This window comes from Amia ocellicauda, chromosome 23 (assembly GCF_036373705.1).
Source record: "Amia ocellicauda isolate fAmiCal2 chromosome 23, fAmiCal2.hap1, whole genome shotgun sequence".
Lineage (NCBI taxonomy): Eukaryota > Metazoa > Chordata > Actinopteri > Amiiformes > Amiidae > Amia > Amia ocellicauda.
In genome coordinates this window covers 3,924,038-3,942,499 of record NC_089872.1, presented here as the reverse complement: position 1 = coordinate 3,942,499, position 18,462 = coordinate 3,924,038, and the positions used below count along the sequence as shown (strand labels likewise).

At 38.3% G+C, this 18,462-nt stretch overlaps 1 protein-coding gene across 4 annotated transcripts; it reads right to left on the bottom strand.

Moving 5' to 3' along the window:
* Window positions 1-11,878: 11,878 nt before the first annotated feature.
* Window positions 11,879-18,378, bottom strand: pgap4 (post-GPI attachment to proteins GalNAc transferase 4). 4 transcript variants are annotated; one of them, XM_066696964.1, is made up of 4 exons: window positions 18,179-18,378; window positions 15,809-15,910; window positions 15,093-15,116; window positions 11,879-13,880 (listed from the first exon to the last, which is right to left on the bottom strand). In XM_066696964.1, the coding sequence occupies exon 4, from the start codon at window positions 13,484-13,486 to the stop codon at window positions 12,272-12,274; it is 1,215 nt and encodes a 404-aa protein (XP_066553061.1). In that variant the 5' UTR covers window positions 13,487-13,880; window positions 15,093-15,116; window positions 15,809-15,910; window positions 18,179-18,378; the 3' UTR covers window positions 11,879-12,271. The 4 variants fall into 4 exon arrangements, with proteins under 4 accessions (XP_066553061.1, XP_066553062.1, XP_066553060.1 ...); XM_066696965.1 differs by lacking the exon at window positions 15,809-15,910; XM_066696963.1 differs by lacking the exons at window positions 15,093-15,116; window positions 15,809-15,910 and adding an exon at window positions 14,682-14,818.
* Between the last annotated feature and the right edge of the window lie 84 nt (window positions 18,379-18,462).

The window sequence follows — 18,462 nt, the reverse complement described above, 5'->3', positions numbered from 1 at the left end:
ACAGGAAATTTGCACAGAGCGTTTTCAGTGTTTTCTGGGTAACATGCTTGACATTGGCAACATTTTGCACCTCACATCCCACAGGTTTCAGCAGGAGAAGCTGACCATTGGTGAATGTAAAGATGAACTCATGTTAGCTATTGGACAGTTCACACTCTTGCTTGATAGTGAGTGCAAGTACAGGCAAGATACTGTTTCCTTTGCGGATGCTGATAGGTGCAAAAGTGAATGTCCTGAGAGGTTTAATTCAGGAGTTTGAAACCAGATATGAAACACTCAAGTCATGTGATCCATTTTACATTTTTGATCCTTCAACTTGCCCACAAGAAATGCAAGACCTCCACCGTTTTGGGAACACAACACTTAGCAATATTATTCAGAAATATGACGCAACATTGTCTCTTGACAGAGACTCCACTGTAAGAGAATGGATGTGCTTAAAACAAGCAGGAAGCCTCCTCTGTGTATGACTTGGTCAACATAGTGAATACAAGCAACCCAGATTGTTACTCCAACATCCACAAGGTAATTATTTTTCTCTTACACTGCCTTTGAGCAGTGCAGCTTGTGTGAGGGGATTTTCTCAATTTAATAAAAAACAAGTACAGATCCCACCTGTCACAGACTCATCTCTCAGCCTGATGCACATCCACTTGTCAAAAATGACCACAGAAACATTTGACCCAATTCCAGCTGTTGACCTTTGTGCACCCCTGAATATAACCTCTTATTCTCACCTATCCATGTGTAATACCATATACATTATTTAAATGTGAATGTATAATTAATATGATCCAATCCCTTTAATTGTTCTGTGTAGCCAGATATCATGTTACACATTTATATCCTATGTACCTACACAGATAAATATACCTATACAGTAGCGTGCACGGCCTTGCGGGAGGGGCAGTGGCTGAAGTCCTATCTGCGGAGCGCGGCATGGATCGGGGGAGGGGCAATTGGGACAAATGGAGCACTTTGGGGGAAAAAAAAAGGGCAGGGGAATGAAAAGGTACAGTGGCTCTCGCCCCCCACCCCCACCACCTGTCCCTGTACCTATTTATGTATGCATGCATGCATAATATGGTTTTCAGATCAATTAATTAGCATTCATTTCAGAATTTTTAGGAAGGAACATTTAAATTAAAACAGCGTAATACCTTATTTACAGTGTTGCCCAGTGGTTCCCAAACCTGATCCAACCGATCTCTGTTACTTAATTGAACCCTTAATTTAACTAATAATTTTAATAATTTTAATTATGAAAATTTATTTTAAACAGTAGGGGGTTTAAGTTAATTGTATAACTTATTCAATATAATTGTATAACTTATTAAAGAATCAACTTTTTAAATACATAATTTAAAAAGTAAAATCTAAGCAGATTGTTACTTCAATTAAGGTTAATGTAAGTAATTGAGAGCTCAGTTGGAACAAAAACTAGCAGGGTAGGGGGTCCTCCAGGACCAGGGTTGAGAACCACTGCTATATACCAAGTTGGCTGCAAGAACATAAGAACATTAGAAAGTTTACAAACGAGAAGAGGCCCCAAAATTTTTCACTCTCAAAATTAATTTATAAATTTCACTTTTGTTCCCGGGTGCGTGTGTACCTGCTGATCTGGAAAAGCTCCTCTGGTTTGATGTGGTCGATGGATTTCTTGATTTTGAAGACTTGAATCAAGTCCCCATGTAGTCTCCTCTGTTCCAGGGTGAAAAGGTTCAGTTCCTTCAGTCTCTCAGTAGGACATTCCCTTCAGACCTGGAATAAGTCTTGAAGTGTGGAGCCCAGAACTGTACACAGTATTCCAGATGAGGTCTAACTAGTGCATTGTACAGTCTTAACATTACTGGCCTTGTTCTAAATTCTACACTTTTGACAATATACCCTAGCATTCTGTTTTCCTTTTTTATTGCTTCCCAACATTGTTTGGATGGAGAGTCCACACAGACTCCTAGGTCTTTCTCATGCAATACTTCATCTAGTTCTATTCCTCCCATAGTGTAATTATATTGGACATTTGTGTTACCTGCATGTATTACCTTGCACTTGTCCACATTGAATTTCATCTGCCAGGTGTCGGCCCACAACTGAATATTATCCAAGTCCCTCTGAATTGCCTGCTGCCAAGATTGTATCTGCTGAGCCACCTATTTTAGTATCATCTGCAAATTTGACAAGTTTGCTAACTATCCCAGAGTCCAGATCATTAATATAGATTAGAAAAAGCAAAAGGCCCTAGTACTGATCCCTGTGGAACTCCACTAACAACCTCACTCCAGTTAGAAGCAACTCCTCTAACGACACCCTCTGCTTCCTATACATCAACCAGTTCAGCTTCCAATTTGAGGATCAGTCTTTGGTGTAGAACCTTATCAAAAGCTTTTTGGAAATCTAAGTATATCATATCATATGCTGTCACGTGATCTACAGCTGCAGTTGCAGGTTCAGAAAATTCTAAAATTAGTAAGACATGATCTGCCTCGTCTAAACCCATGTTGACTATCTCCAAGAATATGGTTTTCATTAAGATGCTCCTCTATTTTCTGTCTAATCATTTTTTCCAACATTTTACAGGTGATGCAGGCGAGAATGATTGGTCTGTAATTTCCTGGCTCAGTTTTGTCCCCTTGTGGATTGGTATGACATTTGACGTCTTCCACTCAGTTGGCACATCCCCTGTTGCAAGTGTCATTTGGAATATTTGAGTTAGCAGCTTATAAATAATTTCCCTCATTTCTTTAATTACTGTTGGAAATATACCATCTGGCACAGGTGATTTATTTGTTTTTAATTCTACTAGTCCCTTTAGTACCTCCTCCTCATTTATCCTGATCTCTCTTAGGGTTTCACTGGACTGGTTGTTAACCTGTGGCATGTTATCTGAAATTGAATGTTTATGTTTATGCTGTCTTCTTTAAACATTTATTTTGGTTGTCCCATCTGAAATTATTTAATCCATGTTAATTTTTCAATTAAATCAGGAATGTGATGATTACATTTATTAACAATGCATGAGATTTATTCATAACACAGCTTTCCTTTTACTTTAAATAGACAAGTACAGTACTAGATTTCAAATCAAACAGTGAAATTTTAATTAAACATTTGCAAATAGTAATATGCATGATCTGTAATCTATGATTTAATTGAGAAACAGATAAGGATTAAAAACGCCAATCTCTGTTCTTCTCTCAAGGCTGAAGATGTTACATTATAGTGATTGATTACCTCATTGTCCATCGTTAAAGAAAACTGTGAGATTGGGCAGTTTGTATGCCATAACAGGAAAACACCTGCTTCCATGATGACTGCCCTCCTCAGGAAGACAACCACAAACATTACAAGGGTCAGGGAATTGACCTCAAAGTAACACTTCTTGGAAAACATGTGACTGGACCCTGCCTATAGAACCAAGTCATGGATTGTTTTAAAGCTGGTAACATCTGCTGTTCAGAGAGAGACTCTGCTCAGGTGGAGAGCTTCCATGTCAGGGGCCTTACAGGCTGGGCATGTTCAATAAATACATTTATCCTCTGTGCATCAAGACTGGGTTCTTCAATATATATACACCGATCAGCCATAACATTACGACCACCTGCCTAATATTGTTTAGGTCCTCCTTTTGCCACCAAAACAGCCCTGACCCGTCGAGGCATGGACTCCACTAGACCTCTGAAGGTGTGCTGTGGTATCTCACACCCAGACGTTAGCAGCAGATCCTTTAAGTCCGAGGTGGGGCCTCCATGGATTGGACTTGTTTGTCCAGCACATCCCACAGATGCTCGTTTGGATTGAAATCTGGGGAATTTGGAGGCCAACAAACTGCGATGCACTGTGTGTTCTGACACCTTTCTATCAGAACCAGCATTCACTTTTTCAGCAATTTGAACTACAGTAGCTCGTCTGTTGGATCAGACCACACGGGCCAGCCTTTGCTCCCCACGTACATCAATGAGCCTTGGCCGCCCATGACCCTGTCACCGGTTCACTGCTTTTCCTTCCTTGGACCACTTTTGATAGGTACTAACCACTGCAGTATACAAGAGCTGCAGTTTTGGAGATGCTCTGACCCAGTCGTCTAGCCATCACAATTTGGCCCTTGTCAAAGTCGCTCAGATCCTTATGCTTGCCCATTTTTCCTGTTTCTAACACATCAACTTTGAGGACAAAATGTTCACTTGCTGCCTAATATATCCCACCCACTGTCAGTAGTCATAATGTTATTGCTGATCGGTGTATATGTATGTGTGTATATAGATATTTCATATACATGTCTTGAGGTAAAACTGACCAAAGGCAAAGATTACATGTGTGGTTAATAACACACTTAATAGACAAATGAATATGCTTATGGATTATGGAGGGTAATCCGTGCCAAAATTAAAATATAAATAAATAAAATACGAAATACAGCCTCTATAGATGTAATGAATATATAACGATAGGCTACAATATATTATTTCCTGGAGTTAAACTGAATCAGAGTAGAACAAAAGATCAAGGTGATCAATAACGCTTTTACAAACCTTTTAATTAGCAGGTTTGTAAAACTAGTACTAATACTAATACTACTAATACTACTACTACTAATACTACTACTACTACTGCTAATAATAATAATAATAATTTTAGCCTATTCCCTTGCCAATTTACGTAAGATTTTCAATCAAAATAATACAGGCTACATGAACACCATTATACAGAAATGGTCGTAAATGCTGTGTACAGTTCATAAACAGAAGAGAAATGTAATTATAGACACCACCCAAGAACAAGGAACATTAATTTAAAACAGCTCCTCACATAAAAGAGGTTTTATGTTAATTTCTTGAAAATACAGTGCTTCTGACAAAGCTAATTGGCATTTTTTGTATGCATCTATGTACTTCAATGTATTTGAATTATTAATATTAATGTATTTGTATTGGTTTCTTACTTATATAGTACTTATTATGGATGTGTTGAGTTATACATCAAAAAAAAAAAAAATACAAGTTGCCGTAGAGAGAGACAGCAGAGTACAGGTGAGAGGCACCCATCTTGTTGTTTGACTAGTTTCAGACCAGTCTTAGCACTGCTCATTTTGTTTTAAGTTTGCCTTAATTGATGTTAGCATTGTCTGTAGTTTGCCTACATTGAAGTCAATTCAGTTCAGCTGCGGAGTTGGTGAACAGGTTGTAGAAGGGAGATTTTGTCTAGGACTAGCAGGAATTGTGTTGCAGGAGGAGCCAGGTGTGGCCTGTTAGGTGTGAACTGGGGGTAGGTAGACAAAAGCTACTTAAAGCAGCTGTTGAGAAAGAGCTGTGCCGTTTCTCGCTGACAAAAGTTGAACTCATCCAAGAAGGCTTCATTTGTGAACGTTGTTGGCAGGTTGAAATCCTAAAGATAAAGGTTCGTGATCTTGAGGCTCAGCTTGTCGATCTGCGCTGTATTAGGGATATAGAAGAATTGGTCAATCAGCCCATGAGAGAGATGGTGTGCATGCCAAAACCTAGGAGAGTTGAGACCTTAGAGCAGGACAGAGTAGAGAACTGCTGGGTTACAGTAGGTTGTAACCACAGAGCAGGGCATGCACAACCCCTAGAGACACCCCAAGAGCTAGAATTGCCCAACAGGTTGGACACCGAGTTGGACACCGAGTTGGACAGTGACAGCTCAGAGGGTGATGGGGGGGCAGTTGAGCACCAGAGCACCATGGGTGCCCACTCCCCCCCAGAAGAAGGAGGTAGTTATAGTAGGAGACTCAATTCTTAGAGGTGTAGATCACACAGTGTGTTCTAGTGACAAGGAAACCCGCATGGTATCTTGCCTGCCTGGTGCTCAGGTTGCAGATCTCCCTAAACTAATAGACGGGCTACTGGCCAAAGCCGGGGGGAATCCACTGGTCATGGTCCACATTGGAACCAATGACATAGGAAAAGGTAGGACAGAGGTTCTGCAAGATTAATTTAAAGAGTTAGGAACAAAACTAAAGAGCAGAACCTCCTTGTTAGTTTTCTCTGAAATACTTCCGGTACCACGTGCCAGGCCAGGGAGACAGGCAGAGATTAGAAAGTTTAACACGTGGTTGAAAGCTTGGTGTAGGGAAGAGGGGTTTAGGTTTATGGAGCATTGGTCTTTCTTCTGGGATAGATGGGACCTGTACAAACCGGACGGTCTACATCTAAACAGAAGGGGGGCTAATGCATTGGGAGAGCGTATGTGCAGTGAAATTAAGAATCATTTAAACTAGGAACCAGAGGGGCAGGGAGCTCTGACAATGGGAGATTTTCCTCTAAGGAAAGAAAACCAAGGGAAACTGCCAGTAGGAAAGTCCTGAAATGTTTGTACCTCAATGCCAGGAGTATAAGGAACAAGATGTTAGACTTGGAAGCCACAGTGCTAGCATGTGACTATGATGTTGTAGGAGTGACAGAAACATGGCTTACAGAAAATGATGGGGATGAATACAAGTTGGAAGGATACACACAGTTTAGGAGAGACAGGCAAAATCAAAAAAGGGGGGGGTAGCATTATATGTGAAAAATGACATTGAGGCAGAAGAACTCGTATTAGATCCCAGTAATGAAACAGAATCTTTGTGGGTGAAACTTTTGAACAAGAGATCTGGAGGATTAGCGGTAGGAGTGTGTTACAGGCCACCCAACTCAGATATTCAGAAAGATGCTGCATTGTACAGTGTAATCAGGACTGCATGTAGCAAGGATGTGGCTGTTATAATGGGGGATTTCAATTGCCCAAACTTAGACTGGGAAAGCCCAGTGGGGACTACACAAGCAGAAATAGAAAAGGTTGAGATGGTAAATGAGTGCTTTCTAACTCAATTTGTCAGGGAACCAACCAGAGAGAGTGCATGTATTGACTTGATCTTTTCAAATGACCAAGATAGAGTCAGGGGGACAGTAGTTAGAGAACCAATGGCAAATTGTGATCACAATATAATTAGCTTTGAGGCATTCTTTCAAAAAACAAGGTCCAAGTCTAAAACAATGGTCTACAATTTTAGAAAAGCAAATCTTGAAGGTATGAGGTGGCACTTAGAAGAGGTAGACTGGAGCACACTGGATACAGAGTCAGTTGAAAATGGATGGGTATATTTTAAGAATATACTACTTGAGGCTCAGGAGCAATTTGTACCAAAACTTAGCAAATTGAGGAACAAAAAACACTGGTATGCAAAAAGATAAAGATAAATAAAATGTTGTATAGCGTATACAAAAGGGATGGTGACGAAACAAAATACGTAGAATATGTTGAGCTGCAAAGAGATCTTAAGAAAGGGATCAGGAAAGCAAAGAGGGAAATAGAAAGAAACATAGCTCCTGGAGCTAAAACCAATGCAAAGAGCTTTTTTCAATATTACAACAGCAAGCGGTCAATAAAGGAGGAAGTGAAACAGATAAAGGGCAAAAATTGAGGTATCTTGGAAAACGAACAAGATGTGGCAAATATTCTAAATGAGTATTTCACAGAGGTTTTTACAAAAGAAAAAACAGATGACATGCCACAGGCTGACAATCAGTCCAGTCAAACCCTAAGAGAGATCAGGATAAATGAGAAGGAGGTATTAAAAGGACTAGCAGAATTAAAAACCAACAAATCACTTGGGCCAGATGGGATATTTCCAACAGTACTTAAAGAAATTAGGGAAATTATTTATAGGCCGCTAACTCAAATATTCCAAATGACACTTAGAACAGGGGATGTGCCAACTGACTGGAAGACGGCAAATGTCATACCAATCCACAAGAAAGGGGACAAAACTGAGCCAGGAAATTACAGACCAATCAGTCTCACCTGCTTCACCTGTAAAATGTTGGAAAAAATGATTAGACAGAAAATAGAGGAGCATCTTAATGAAAACCATATTCTTGGAGATAGTCAACATGGGTTTAGACGAGGCAGATCATGTCTTACTAATTTATTAGAATTTATTGAACATGCAACTGCAGCTGTACATCAGGTGAAAGCATATGATATGATATCAAAAGCTTTTTGGAGATCTAAGTATAAGGTTCCATACCAAAGACTGATCCTCAAATTGGAAGCTGTAGGCATTCAGGGTAATGTAAGTAGATGGATTATGAACTGGTTGATGTATAGGAAACAGAGGGTGATGATTAGAGGAGTTGCTTCTAACTGGAGTGAGGTTGTTAGTGGAGTTCCACAGGGATCAGTACTAGGGCCTGTGCTTTTTCTAATCTATCTAATCTGGACTCTGGGATAGTTAGCAAACTTGTCACATTTGCAGATTATACTAAAATAGGTGGCTCAGCAGATACAATCTTGGCAGCACAGGCTATTCAGAGGGACTTAAATAATATTCAGTTGTGGGCAGACACCTGGCAAATGAAATTCAATGTGGACAAGTGCAAGGTAATACATACAGGTAACAAAAATGTCCACTATAATTACACTATGGGAGGTACAGATCTAGATGAAGGAACGCATGAGACTTAGGAGTCTATGTGGACTGCTCACTTTCTCCATCCAAGCAATGTGGGGAAGCAATAAAAATGGCAAACAGAATGCTAGGGTATTTTATCAAAAGTGTAGAATTTAAAACAAGTGAAGTAATGTTAAGACTGTACAATGCGCTAGTTAGACCTCATCTGGAATACTGTGTGCAGTTCAGAGCACCACACTTCAAGAAGGATATTGCTGCTCTAGAGGCAGTTCAGAGGAGAAGCAACCAGACTCATTCCAGGCCTGAAGGGAAAGTCCTACTCGGAGAGACTGAAGGAACTGAACCTTTTCACCCTGGAACAGAGGAGACTACGTGGGGACTTGATCCAAGTTTTCAAAATCATGAAAGGCATCGACCACATCAAACCAGAGGAGCTTTTCCAGATCAGCAGGGACACACGAACCCTGGGACACAAATGGAAATTGGGCTTCAAGGCATTCAAAATGGAAAACAGGTGACACTTCTTCACACAGAGAGTAGTCACAATCTGGAATAAACTACCCAACGATGTGGTAGAAGCTGAAAGTTTGGGAACATTTAAAACTGGATAGGATCCTTGGATCACTTAGATATTAATGGACACCAAATGAGCACGATGGGTCGAATGGCGTCCTCTCGTTTGTAAACTTCCTTATGTTCTTTCCAACTACTTAGCATCTGTAATCGAACCCGCAACATACGGCTTTGCAACGCTGCGCTTTGCCACTGCACCACCGAAGGAGGTAAAATCATATAGTCTGCTTTAAATAACACGTGCAAACAAACAACTCTCATTACATGCAAAACTTTAGTCATATACAAGTAGTCTCAGATAGATGAATAAAATAAGACAATAATAACATGTTCTATGGCTCTATAACGTGAATGCGCTCTGGGTTTGAAATGCTCCATGCAGCGCACAGCTGTTAATAAATCATAGATCCACGTCTTGTGGATCTCCGAGAAATTGACGGTAGGAGTTAATACAAGGATGACAAGATTGTGCCAAAATTAAAAAAGGAAATAAATATATAACAAAATACATAACTAAATAAATAGGAAATAAATAAAATACTAAATATATACATTTAGATTTTTCCTTTTTAACTATATTAATTTATATATTTTGTAGTTTATTTCCTATTATATTTATATTTAAAATTTTGGCACGGATTACCCTCCATAATTTATAGAATGATACTATGTTAATATAACATAAGTCACTTGTGATACAATCCCAATAAATGCCCATCCACAAAAAGGTCATTGCCAGAATTATTATTTTTATGTTATTTTTATTTGATAACCCACCCAACACCCCTGATACAGTGAGGGGAAAAAAGTATTTGATCCCCTGCTGATTTTCTACGTTTGCCCACTGACAAAGAAATGATCAGTCTATAATTTTAATGGTAGGTGTATTTTAACAGTGAGAGACAGAATAACAACAAAAAAATCCAGAAAAACGCATTTCAAAAAAGTTATAAATTGATTTGCATGTTAATGAGGGAAATAAGTATTTGATCCCATATCAATCAGCAGGATTTTTGGCTCCCAGGTGTCTTTTATACAGGTAACGAGCTGAGATTAGGATCACTCTCTTAAAGGGAGTGCTCCTAATCTCAGCTCATTACCTGTATAAAAGACACCTGTCCACAGAAGCAATCAATCAATTAGATTCCAAACTCTCCACCATGGCCAAGACCAAAGAGCTGTCCAAGGATGTCAGGGACAAGATTGTAGACCTACACAAGGCTGGAATGGGCTACAAGACCATCACCAAGCAGCTTGGTGAGAAGGTGACAACAGTTGGTGCGATTATTTGCAAATGGAAGAAACACAAAATAACTGTCAGTCTCCCTCGGTCTGGGGCTCCATGCAAGATCTCACCTCGTGGAGTTTCAATGATCATGAGAACGGTGAGGAATCAGCCCAGAACTACACGGGAGGATCTTGTTAATGATCTCAAGGCAGCTGGGAACATAGTCACCAAGAAAACAATTGGTAACACACTACGCCGTGAAGGACTGAAATCCTGCAGCGCCCGCAAGGTCCACCTGCTCAAGAAAGCACATGTACAGGCCCGTCTGAAGTTTGCCAATGAACATCTGAATGATTCAGAGGAGAACTGGGTGAAGGTGTTGTGGTCAGATGAGACCAAAATTGAGCTCTTTGGCATCAACTCAACTCGCCGTGTTTGGAGGAGGAGGAATGACCCCAAGAACACCATCTCCACCGTCAAACATGGAGGTGGAAACATTATGCTTTGGGGGTGTTTTTCTGCTAAGGGGACAGGACAACTGCACCGCATCAAAGGGACGATGGACGGGGCCATGTACCGTCAAATCTTGGGTGAGAACCTCCTTCCCTCAGCCAGGGCATTGAAAATGGGTCGTGGATGGGTATTCCAGCATGACAATGACCCAAAACACACATCCAAGGCAACAAAGGAGTGGCTCAAGAAGAAGCACTTTAAGGTCCTGGAGTGGCCTAGCCAGTCTCCAGACCTTAATCCCATAGAAAATCTGTGGAGGGAGCTGAAGGTTCGAGTTGCCAAACGTCAGCCTCGAAACCTTAATGACTTGGAGAGGATCTGCAAAGAGGAGTGGGACAAAATACCTCCTGAGATGTGTGCAAACCTGGTGGCCAACTACAAGAAACGTCTGACCTCTGTGATTGCCAACAAGGGCTTTGCCACCAAGTACTAAGTCGAAGGGGTCAAATACTTATTTCCCTCATTAACATGCAAATCAATGTATAACTTTTTTGAAATACGTTTTTCTGGATTTTTTTTTTGTTATTCTGTCTCTCACTGTTAAAATACACCTACCATTAAAATTATAGACTGATCATTTCTTTGTCAGTGGGCAAACGTACAAAATCAGCAGGGGATCAAATACTTTTTTCCCTCACTGTAGGTAGGTTCTTAACATAAAATTAATGAGTGTATAAACTGAAAAAAAAAAAAAAACACGTTCTCAGTTAACAGGGAATCACAGTATTCATATACGTGTCATCAGTTAAAATTAGAACCACATCTACCAAGAACTGCAAGTACAAGCTGCACTTCGTATCCTGTTATTGCACACACATTTCACAATGTGAATCGTGCAGGGTTTAGTGTTAAGTTTTTCCTAACGTTTATGCAGAATTTATAGCTAAAATGGTTATACGGATTAAAAATAAATAAAAAAATATCCTGTTTAGACCGTTATAATTGTAAAATGGTATACACTAGGGAAATCTGAGAGGAAAAAAACATAACAAATTACAAGAAACAACCTTATCAGGTATATGGAATACAGTGAAAAAAATCTGTGCACTGCCACATGCTTAGTTTTAGCTTTCTATATAAATCAAGTATTGGATCATGGAAAAATAAGTTTATGACATGAAGGTAGGGATACATTTAATCAATTTGATAACAAATTAATCAAGTATTTGATTTATTAAACCAATTTAATTGTTTTTATTCGCCATGTTATTTCCATAGAAGTTTTACACCAGAGTAGCTTAACAATAAAAATCAACATTATTGAGAGCAGATAGGCAGGTAGATCTGTGGACTGCTCTTTGGACCAAAAAATTACAAAAATAAAATGGTTAACTTTGTATAATTTAATTATACATTTCAGATAATGTGTGTGTTAGCTGCCACCTTCTTTCATACGCTGAACAAAAGTGTTGTGCTCTGCCAAGTTGATTAACAATTATCTGAATTGTTAACACAATATAGATAAAATTATTTGAATCTCTTAAGTGATGTTGTGTGATAATGTAGTCATGACTAGCCATTCCTAATATTCTCTCTCTCTCGCTCTCTCAAAGCAAGCGGGGCTGGTGAGGATTGGGCCTCACGGAGGAAAAGGCCCCAATGTGGGTGATCAGATTGGGCTCTAGGCTGTGTGCTCTCTCTCCAGGAATGGATCGTGCAAGGTGGTAGAGCATGATGTCCTTGGCTTTCCCTTGTTGACAGAAAGTGGCATTCAAGTATCTGGCAACCCTGAGTGAAGCATTCCCTGGGAACAGCATAGCAGGAGTACAGCACTCAGTAGCTGGAGACACAAGGTACAGCTGTGGGGAGAGGCGCCTCAACTCCAGAAGGTAGTGTCTCCCCATAAGCTCTGCTGAGAGCATGACATAGATAGCAAGAAAAGCCACATGGGTTGGGGAGAAGGAAAAGGAAAGAGAAAAGTAAACTGAAAATAAGAGGCTTAGAGCAGAAGCCCCAACCAGGCCCAGCCCCATCCACTCTAAAAGGCGGTATGGCTCAGGGTTCCAGTACCTCTGAAGTCTTTCTGGGTGGTACAGTTTGATATAAAGGGTCTGTGAAGAAAACTGTCGGGAGAGTAAGTTCTTGATCACGGGGAAGAAATCTTCCCTGGGCAAGGCATCATCCTCTAAGACGACTACATTTGAAGGCTGCACCACCTCCCAGCCTCTCTGCAGGCAGAACACATAATCCCTTTTCTCCCTCTCAAAGGTATTCAACCCCTCACCACTTCTATCCATGTCTCCAAGAGCCTTTCTAATCACATGGAATCTTTTCCCCAACAGAGAAGCATCTTCATTTCTGTAGGGAACACTTTCAACATCACACACCAACACTTTGGCATAACCCTGCTCTCCACTGCTTTCTATGAGGGACACCAGTCTTTGCATCACCTGCAGTAAATAATGATAGTTGCTTCCTTCTCTTCTCCAGGCAGTTATCACAGTTATCAGGAGGTCTGGCCTTTTTTGGTTTTCCTCTCTTCTGAAGACTGGGGCTGGAGTTGAGCTTAAGGATTGCCAGTAACGCAGAGCTTCTTGGCCCTTCGCATAGCTCTCCTCTAAGACTCTGTCACTCATTTTGTCCAGGTAAAGAGGCTTTATGAAGTAGTAAGAATAAAGCAATTGGTGGCAAAACAGTGGTAAGAAAACGGCAAATGTTAGCAGACAAAGGGTTAAACCCTGAACAAAAGTGCTAGACCATCGCCAATGCCAACTCACAAACACTTTCCATCGAGGCATTTGGGCAGAAAATTTAGATTTCATTTAGGGTTTTCTTCTTTCAGTGTTGCTGGATGTCCACAGATTCTTGATTAGGAGTAAACAAACATGTATGTTCTTATTCAGAATATTTGTTGTGTAGTATAACTGAATGTTAGGGAAATAGCTTTTTGTTTATCTTTCAAAATAATCTTCTACCCTTACAAAAGAGCAATCCTCCATGAGTTTAATAAAAGCACAATTTATTTTACTCTTAAATATTTGCTTATGCTACTTTTTGTAATCCAGCCTGAACAGGGTATATGGTTGTCTTTTTCACTTTTGATATGCATTTTTACATCCTGTCAATTTTTCACCTCAAAACTTTTCACCGGATGTCTTGACATGTGGAGGGTCTTCAAGACCGATATCTGTGGAGATCTGAAAATCTTAACAAAACCTAAAAGACAGAATGATAATCATTCATTAGGAATCAGAAAAGGCTATGTATTGCCATTATAAAGAAATTACATTTTGTGAGGTAATTTATTCTACATTTGCTTGATTTAAGTTAGGATCATTCAAGCTGATTACATTTTTTATCACTTGCTTCTTAGCAGATTCTACTATTAATCACTGTTAGAGCTTGGCTTTGGATCATCTGTCCTGCATGGCTATTGTTGTTCATACACTACCAGTCAAATGTTTTAGAACATACATTTTTCCATTTTTTTTTTTTTTTTTTTAATTTAAGCAGTTTAATGTCTCAATGTATTGTTTCTACAATGGAAATCAAATATTGTTTGGAAAGGTCTTCCCAACACTGTTGCAGAAGTTCCCACAAATGTGTTGCACCTGTAGGTTGCTTTTTCTTTCACTCTTCTGTCCAGTTCATCCCATGTTTTGGGTCATTATCTTGCTGTAGGATGAACCCCTGACCAACTAGACATACACCAGAGGGTACTGCATGGCACTGCAAGTTGCCGACTGGATCCAGTTTGACAGTTGGTGTCACACAATGAGGAACCATCCTTTCACCTACTCAACAGCATACAAAAACCCTGTGTGGTGAACCAAAGATTTCAATTTTTGATTTAATTGGTCCGTAAGACCTTCTTCCAGTGTTCAGTGGTCCACTGGTGGTGCTTCATGACCCAGACAAACCTTTTTTTTTTTTATTTTGCAATCTTAGCAATGGCTTTCTTACTGCCACTCGACCTGTCAAACCTGCAGCTAGAAGTTGAAACTGAGACTTGCTTACTTGGAGCAGTGTTCAGCTGTGCTTGAAGCTGCTGTCCTGTGAGTTACCTCTCACACAAGCGGTTGTCTTCTGATTCTGTTGTGGCTTTGCGTCTGCCAAACCTCTTCCTGTCAGATTTTCCTCCAGTTTCCAAGTGCCTTTTGATGGTGTAGGAAACTGTACTTAAAAACTGTGCTTAAATTTCAATAAAAACTGGAAAAATGGGGGTGTTCTAAAACTTTTGACTGGTAGTATACTTTTACAGTATATTCGTTATTCATATATTCAATATTTCACTGGCTTTGACAGACTGTGAGTAAAGGGTGGGCTAACAATAGCAAGGTCTTTTCTTTGTTTTTTATTTTTTTACATTCATGCATTTGTTTGGCCAACTGGCACCAAAGTATTTCACAACAAAAAATATCCCAATACCTTGTTAAGAGCTCCTCACAATTTCTGTGCAAGAAAATGTAACAATAAAAAACGAAACATTTTATTTTGTTGTTTAAAAACAAGCTTACAGTCAGTACATAGTAATAATAATTTAAACTTCTAAATATTATTATCTGAAGATACTTTACCTGCATATGAGGGCACGATTTGCATTATATAGGTTCGGATATGCATTTCAAAACATTAATTAATTAATGTGTTAAAATCACAATGAAAAAATGGTAGGATGTAAGGTGGTCTATAGGTATATGAATAATGTATTATTTTGTATAGTACTATGCAGGTTAATATAAGGGATTGCTTGTAACCACAGTAGCAGTAGTATCATTTAAAGAAGGAGTGATATGCATCAGTAATTACATGGAAAAATAAGAAGCTTAGTAGCTGTATTCTTGGTTGTTACATTTCTTAGAAACGGACACTGTTTTTAAGCATCCAATTTCCCATAGGGAGAAAGCATAACATTGTATACAAATAATGTCTGCAGTTTATAAATTGTATAAGGTGTTAGATATATTTATGACTAATTTTCAATTGCAATGAAAACAGATGTTTTACAATGTAAATTTGCTGGTTGCACCACCTGACCATGACTGGTTGTGCCACCTGATATGCTCAATAACAACTGATTATCACAAAATAACAAGAAATAAGTTAATGCATTTTATTGTGGTTTCTTTTGGTTTTTAACTCACCCCCATTTTCGCTTGTTTTAAACTTCTTCGATTCACTTTTTAGATTTTTTTTCTCATTAAGTTTTGAATATGGACATTATAAGGAATACAGGTATGTGACACCTATCAAATGAAAATAGACAAACTGTACAATCATTTTCTGCATAGTTGATCATGATCAGACAAACTATTACACTACTGCCAAGTTTTATCACAAAAACAGAAATGCGTTTTTGAAATTGACATTTTTCACTTTTTCCTCCAATAAAGTGAAAGGGTAATTTTGATTTGAAAATTGTATGCTGAAATACCACTCAAGTTGAAATTTGTTGGGTGAAAATAGCATTAGAAATTAATAAATAATGTGCATTTGAAAGAACCTAGCCTATGTGGAAAAGTTCAGATAAAATTAGTAAAATCGTGCAAACATCTTTGAAAATATTGAATGTATGAATTTATAAGCCTGCCGGTAAATTTAGTATATTACATACATTAAATATCAAACATTCTTTCATGTATGACTCAGGCATTGTGACAATGTGGACTGGAGGTTCCAAATGATAAAGCTGGGTTCATTTACTTAGTTCAGATGTTTCTTTTGAAACAAAAAATAATGAAAATAGATGCACTCAAATAAATTAATATCATACAGAAATATTATGATCATTCAGATGTATTTAATATATTCAAAAACATGAATAAACAGGACTTTTTTCCAATTGCGTTACTGTAATTCTGGTTGCACCATTGGACTTATTGGTTGTGCCACCTGACTTTTCAAACTCAATTCAAATCTAACACGCATTAACTTGGACACCTATATTAACTTTTGGCCTTGAAATATATTGTACACATAAATTTGTGAAATAAAACAAATTGCTACAAAATTTTTTTTTTGTAGTTTTCCAGGGGTCATACAACCTGACATAGTAACTTGAACCAACCTCAACATGGCTCACAAAATGTCAAATTATCAAATATTTGTGATAGAATTTGCTAATCTTGTTATTGTTACTTTTTTGTGATGCCATATCCTGTTCACAGCATTTGGAGAAATGCATTTTTCTGACTTTTTTTTTTTTAAATAGAATATATTTAACATAAAACTGTTTCACAACTTTTAATTAATTTATAAGCAATTTAACACATACTTATGCCAAACTATTTGATTAAGAATTTTATTGAGTAAAATAACCTTTTTACTACAAATTTGTTCTCTGCATATATGTTCGGTACCTGACATTTTGGGGCTTTGGAACACCAAAACTCAAAACAATTATATTTCAATAAAAGTAAATTGGTTCGACATAAAAGTATATATCATAGAATAATTTCATATATTACATGTATTTCTTTAAAAAATGTTTAGGAAAATAATGGCTTCGGACACAAAACATGTATGCCATGTCATTGACGCAGGTATGTTGGAATTTATATTTGTATATGCATAATTCAATCGGTATTTAGCCTACGATTCTGTAGTTTCGTTGCACAAAATTTGTGACAAGTTATGTTGAGTGAAATTAGTGCCAAGTCTGGGAAGCCAGTTACTGATGGGGCATTTATTAAACAACGCATTAAAAGTCATTGAGATTGCATGTCCTGAGAAGATAAATGTTTCCAGGAATAGCAGAGTGTGTTGTTGACCTCTCTATCGATATCGACTAGCAGCTCATAGAGAAAAGCATAGCTCACCGTTTGCGATTAATGGGAGTACCGATTTGCTTACAGTGTGCAATATTTGTGAGAGACGATGAAAACTTAGCAGTAACCGAAAAACTACTCAACTTGTCAACAATGTGCAGCAGAACAATGGCCACTGAAAATTCTTAACCACCAATTGGCCCTAACAATGATTTGTAAAAAAAAAAAAAAAAAAAAAAAAAAACCTGGTCTGGTAGCAGGTGTATAACATTATATAACTGGATCGGGACAGGATCAAAGTTTACCAGGATAGATGGTACAAATAAATATGATTCCACATTTTTATTAGTAATTTCTATACTACATCACACTTTACAAATGTATTTGTAACAATGTATTATGTATTGATAGAAACAGCCGCCCTTATCCAGAGCAACTTACAGTTTGCGGTTTTAAAGAAAGCATTACAAAAGTGTATTTGTACAACCAGTACGATATACAATAAGCATACATCCTACTAATGAGCTAATGGGTGCAGACTCAATAGTTCTTGGTCCCCTTTAAAAGGGAGAAGGCATAGCAGAAGTCGCAATAACACATTAGTGCTAACATTACAATTAAGTTCGCAGGAGCATAAGGAAGCATATCGTAAAACAGAGTGCTGAGCAGTCTAAATTAAGACGGTTTATTACAGGCATCTATAGTAATCACTGAAATACGTATCTATACATTGTTACATGGTTTTACCTTTTTTTCAGAAGCGCTTCTTATAATGCCACTCCAACTCAGTCGCCATTTTTATTCTCAGAACTAGTAGTGACTGTTGCGCAGCATGTATCTTTTTTATTTTAATTTAGTAACACGCTGATTGGTTCACGTATGTATAGCATGATTGGAAAAAGTGCCCAATTCGAATAAGAAAACACTTTTCTTAAATAAATTACTTCAACTAGCTATAATTGTTTATGTATCTTTTCCTTTTGTATTTTTTCAACTGTGGGCGGAAATCTGCGCTACTAGAACGCGACTAC

What these genes read in the sequence shown, in the direction of transcription:
- pgap4 (XM_066696964.1), bottom strand. Translation starts at nt 13,486, where the DNA reads ATGAAATCTAAATTTTCTGCCCAAATGCCTCGATGGAAAGTGTTTGTG.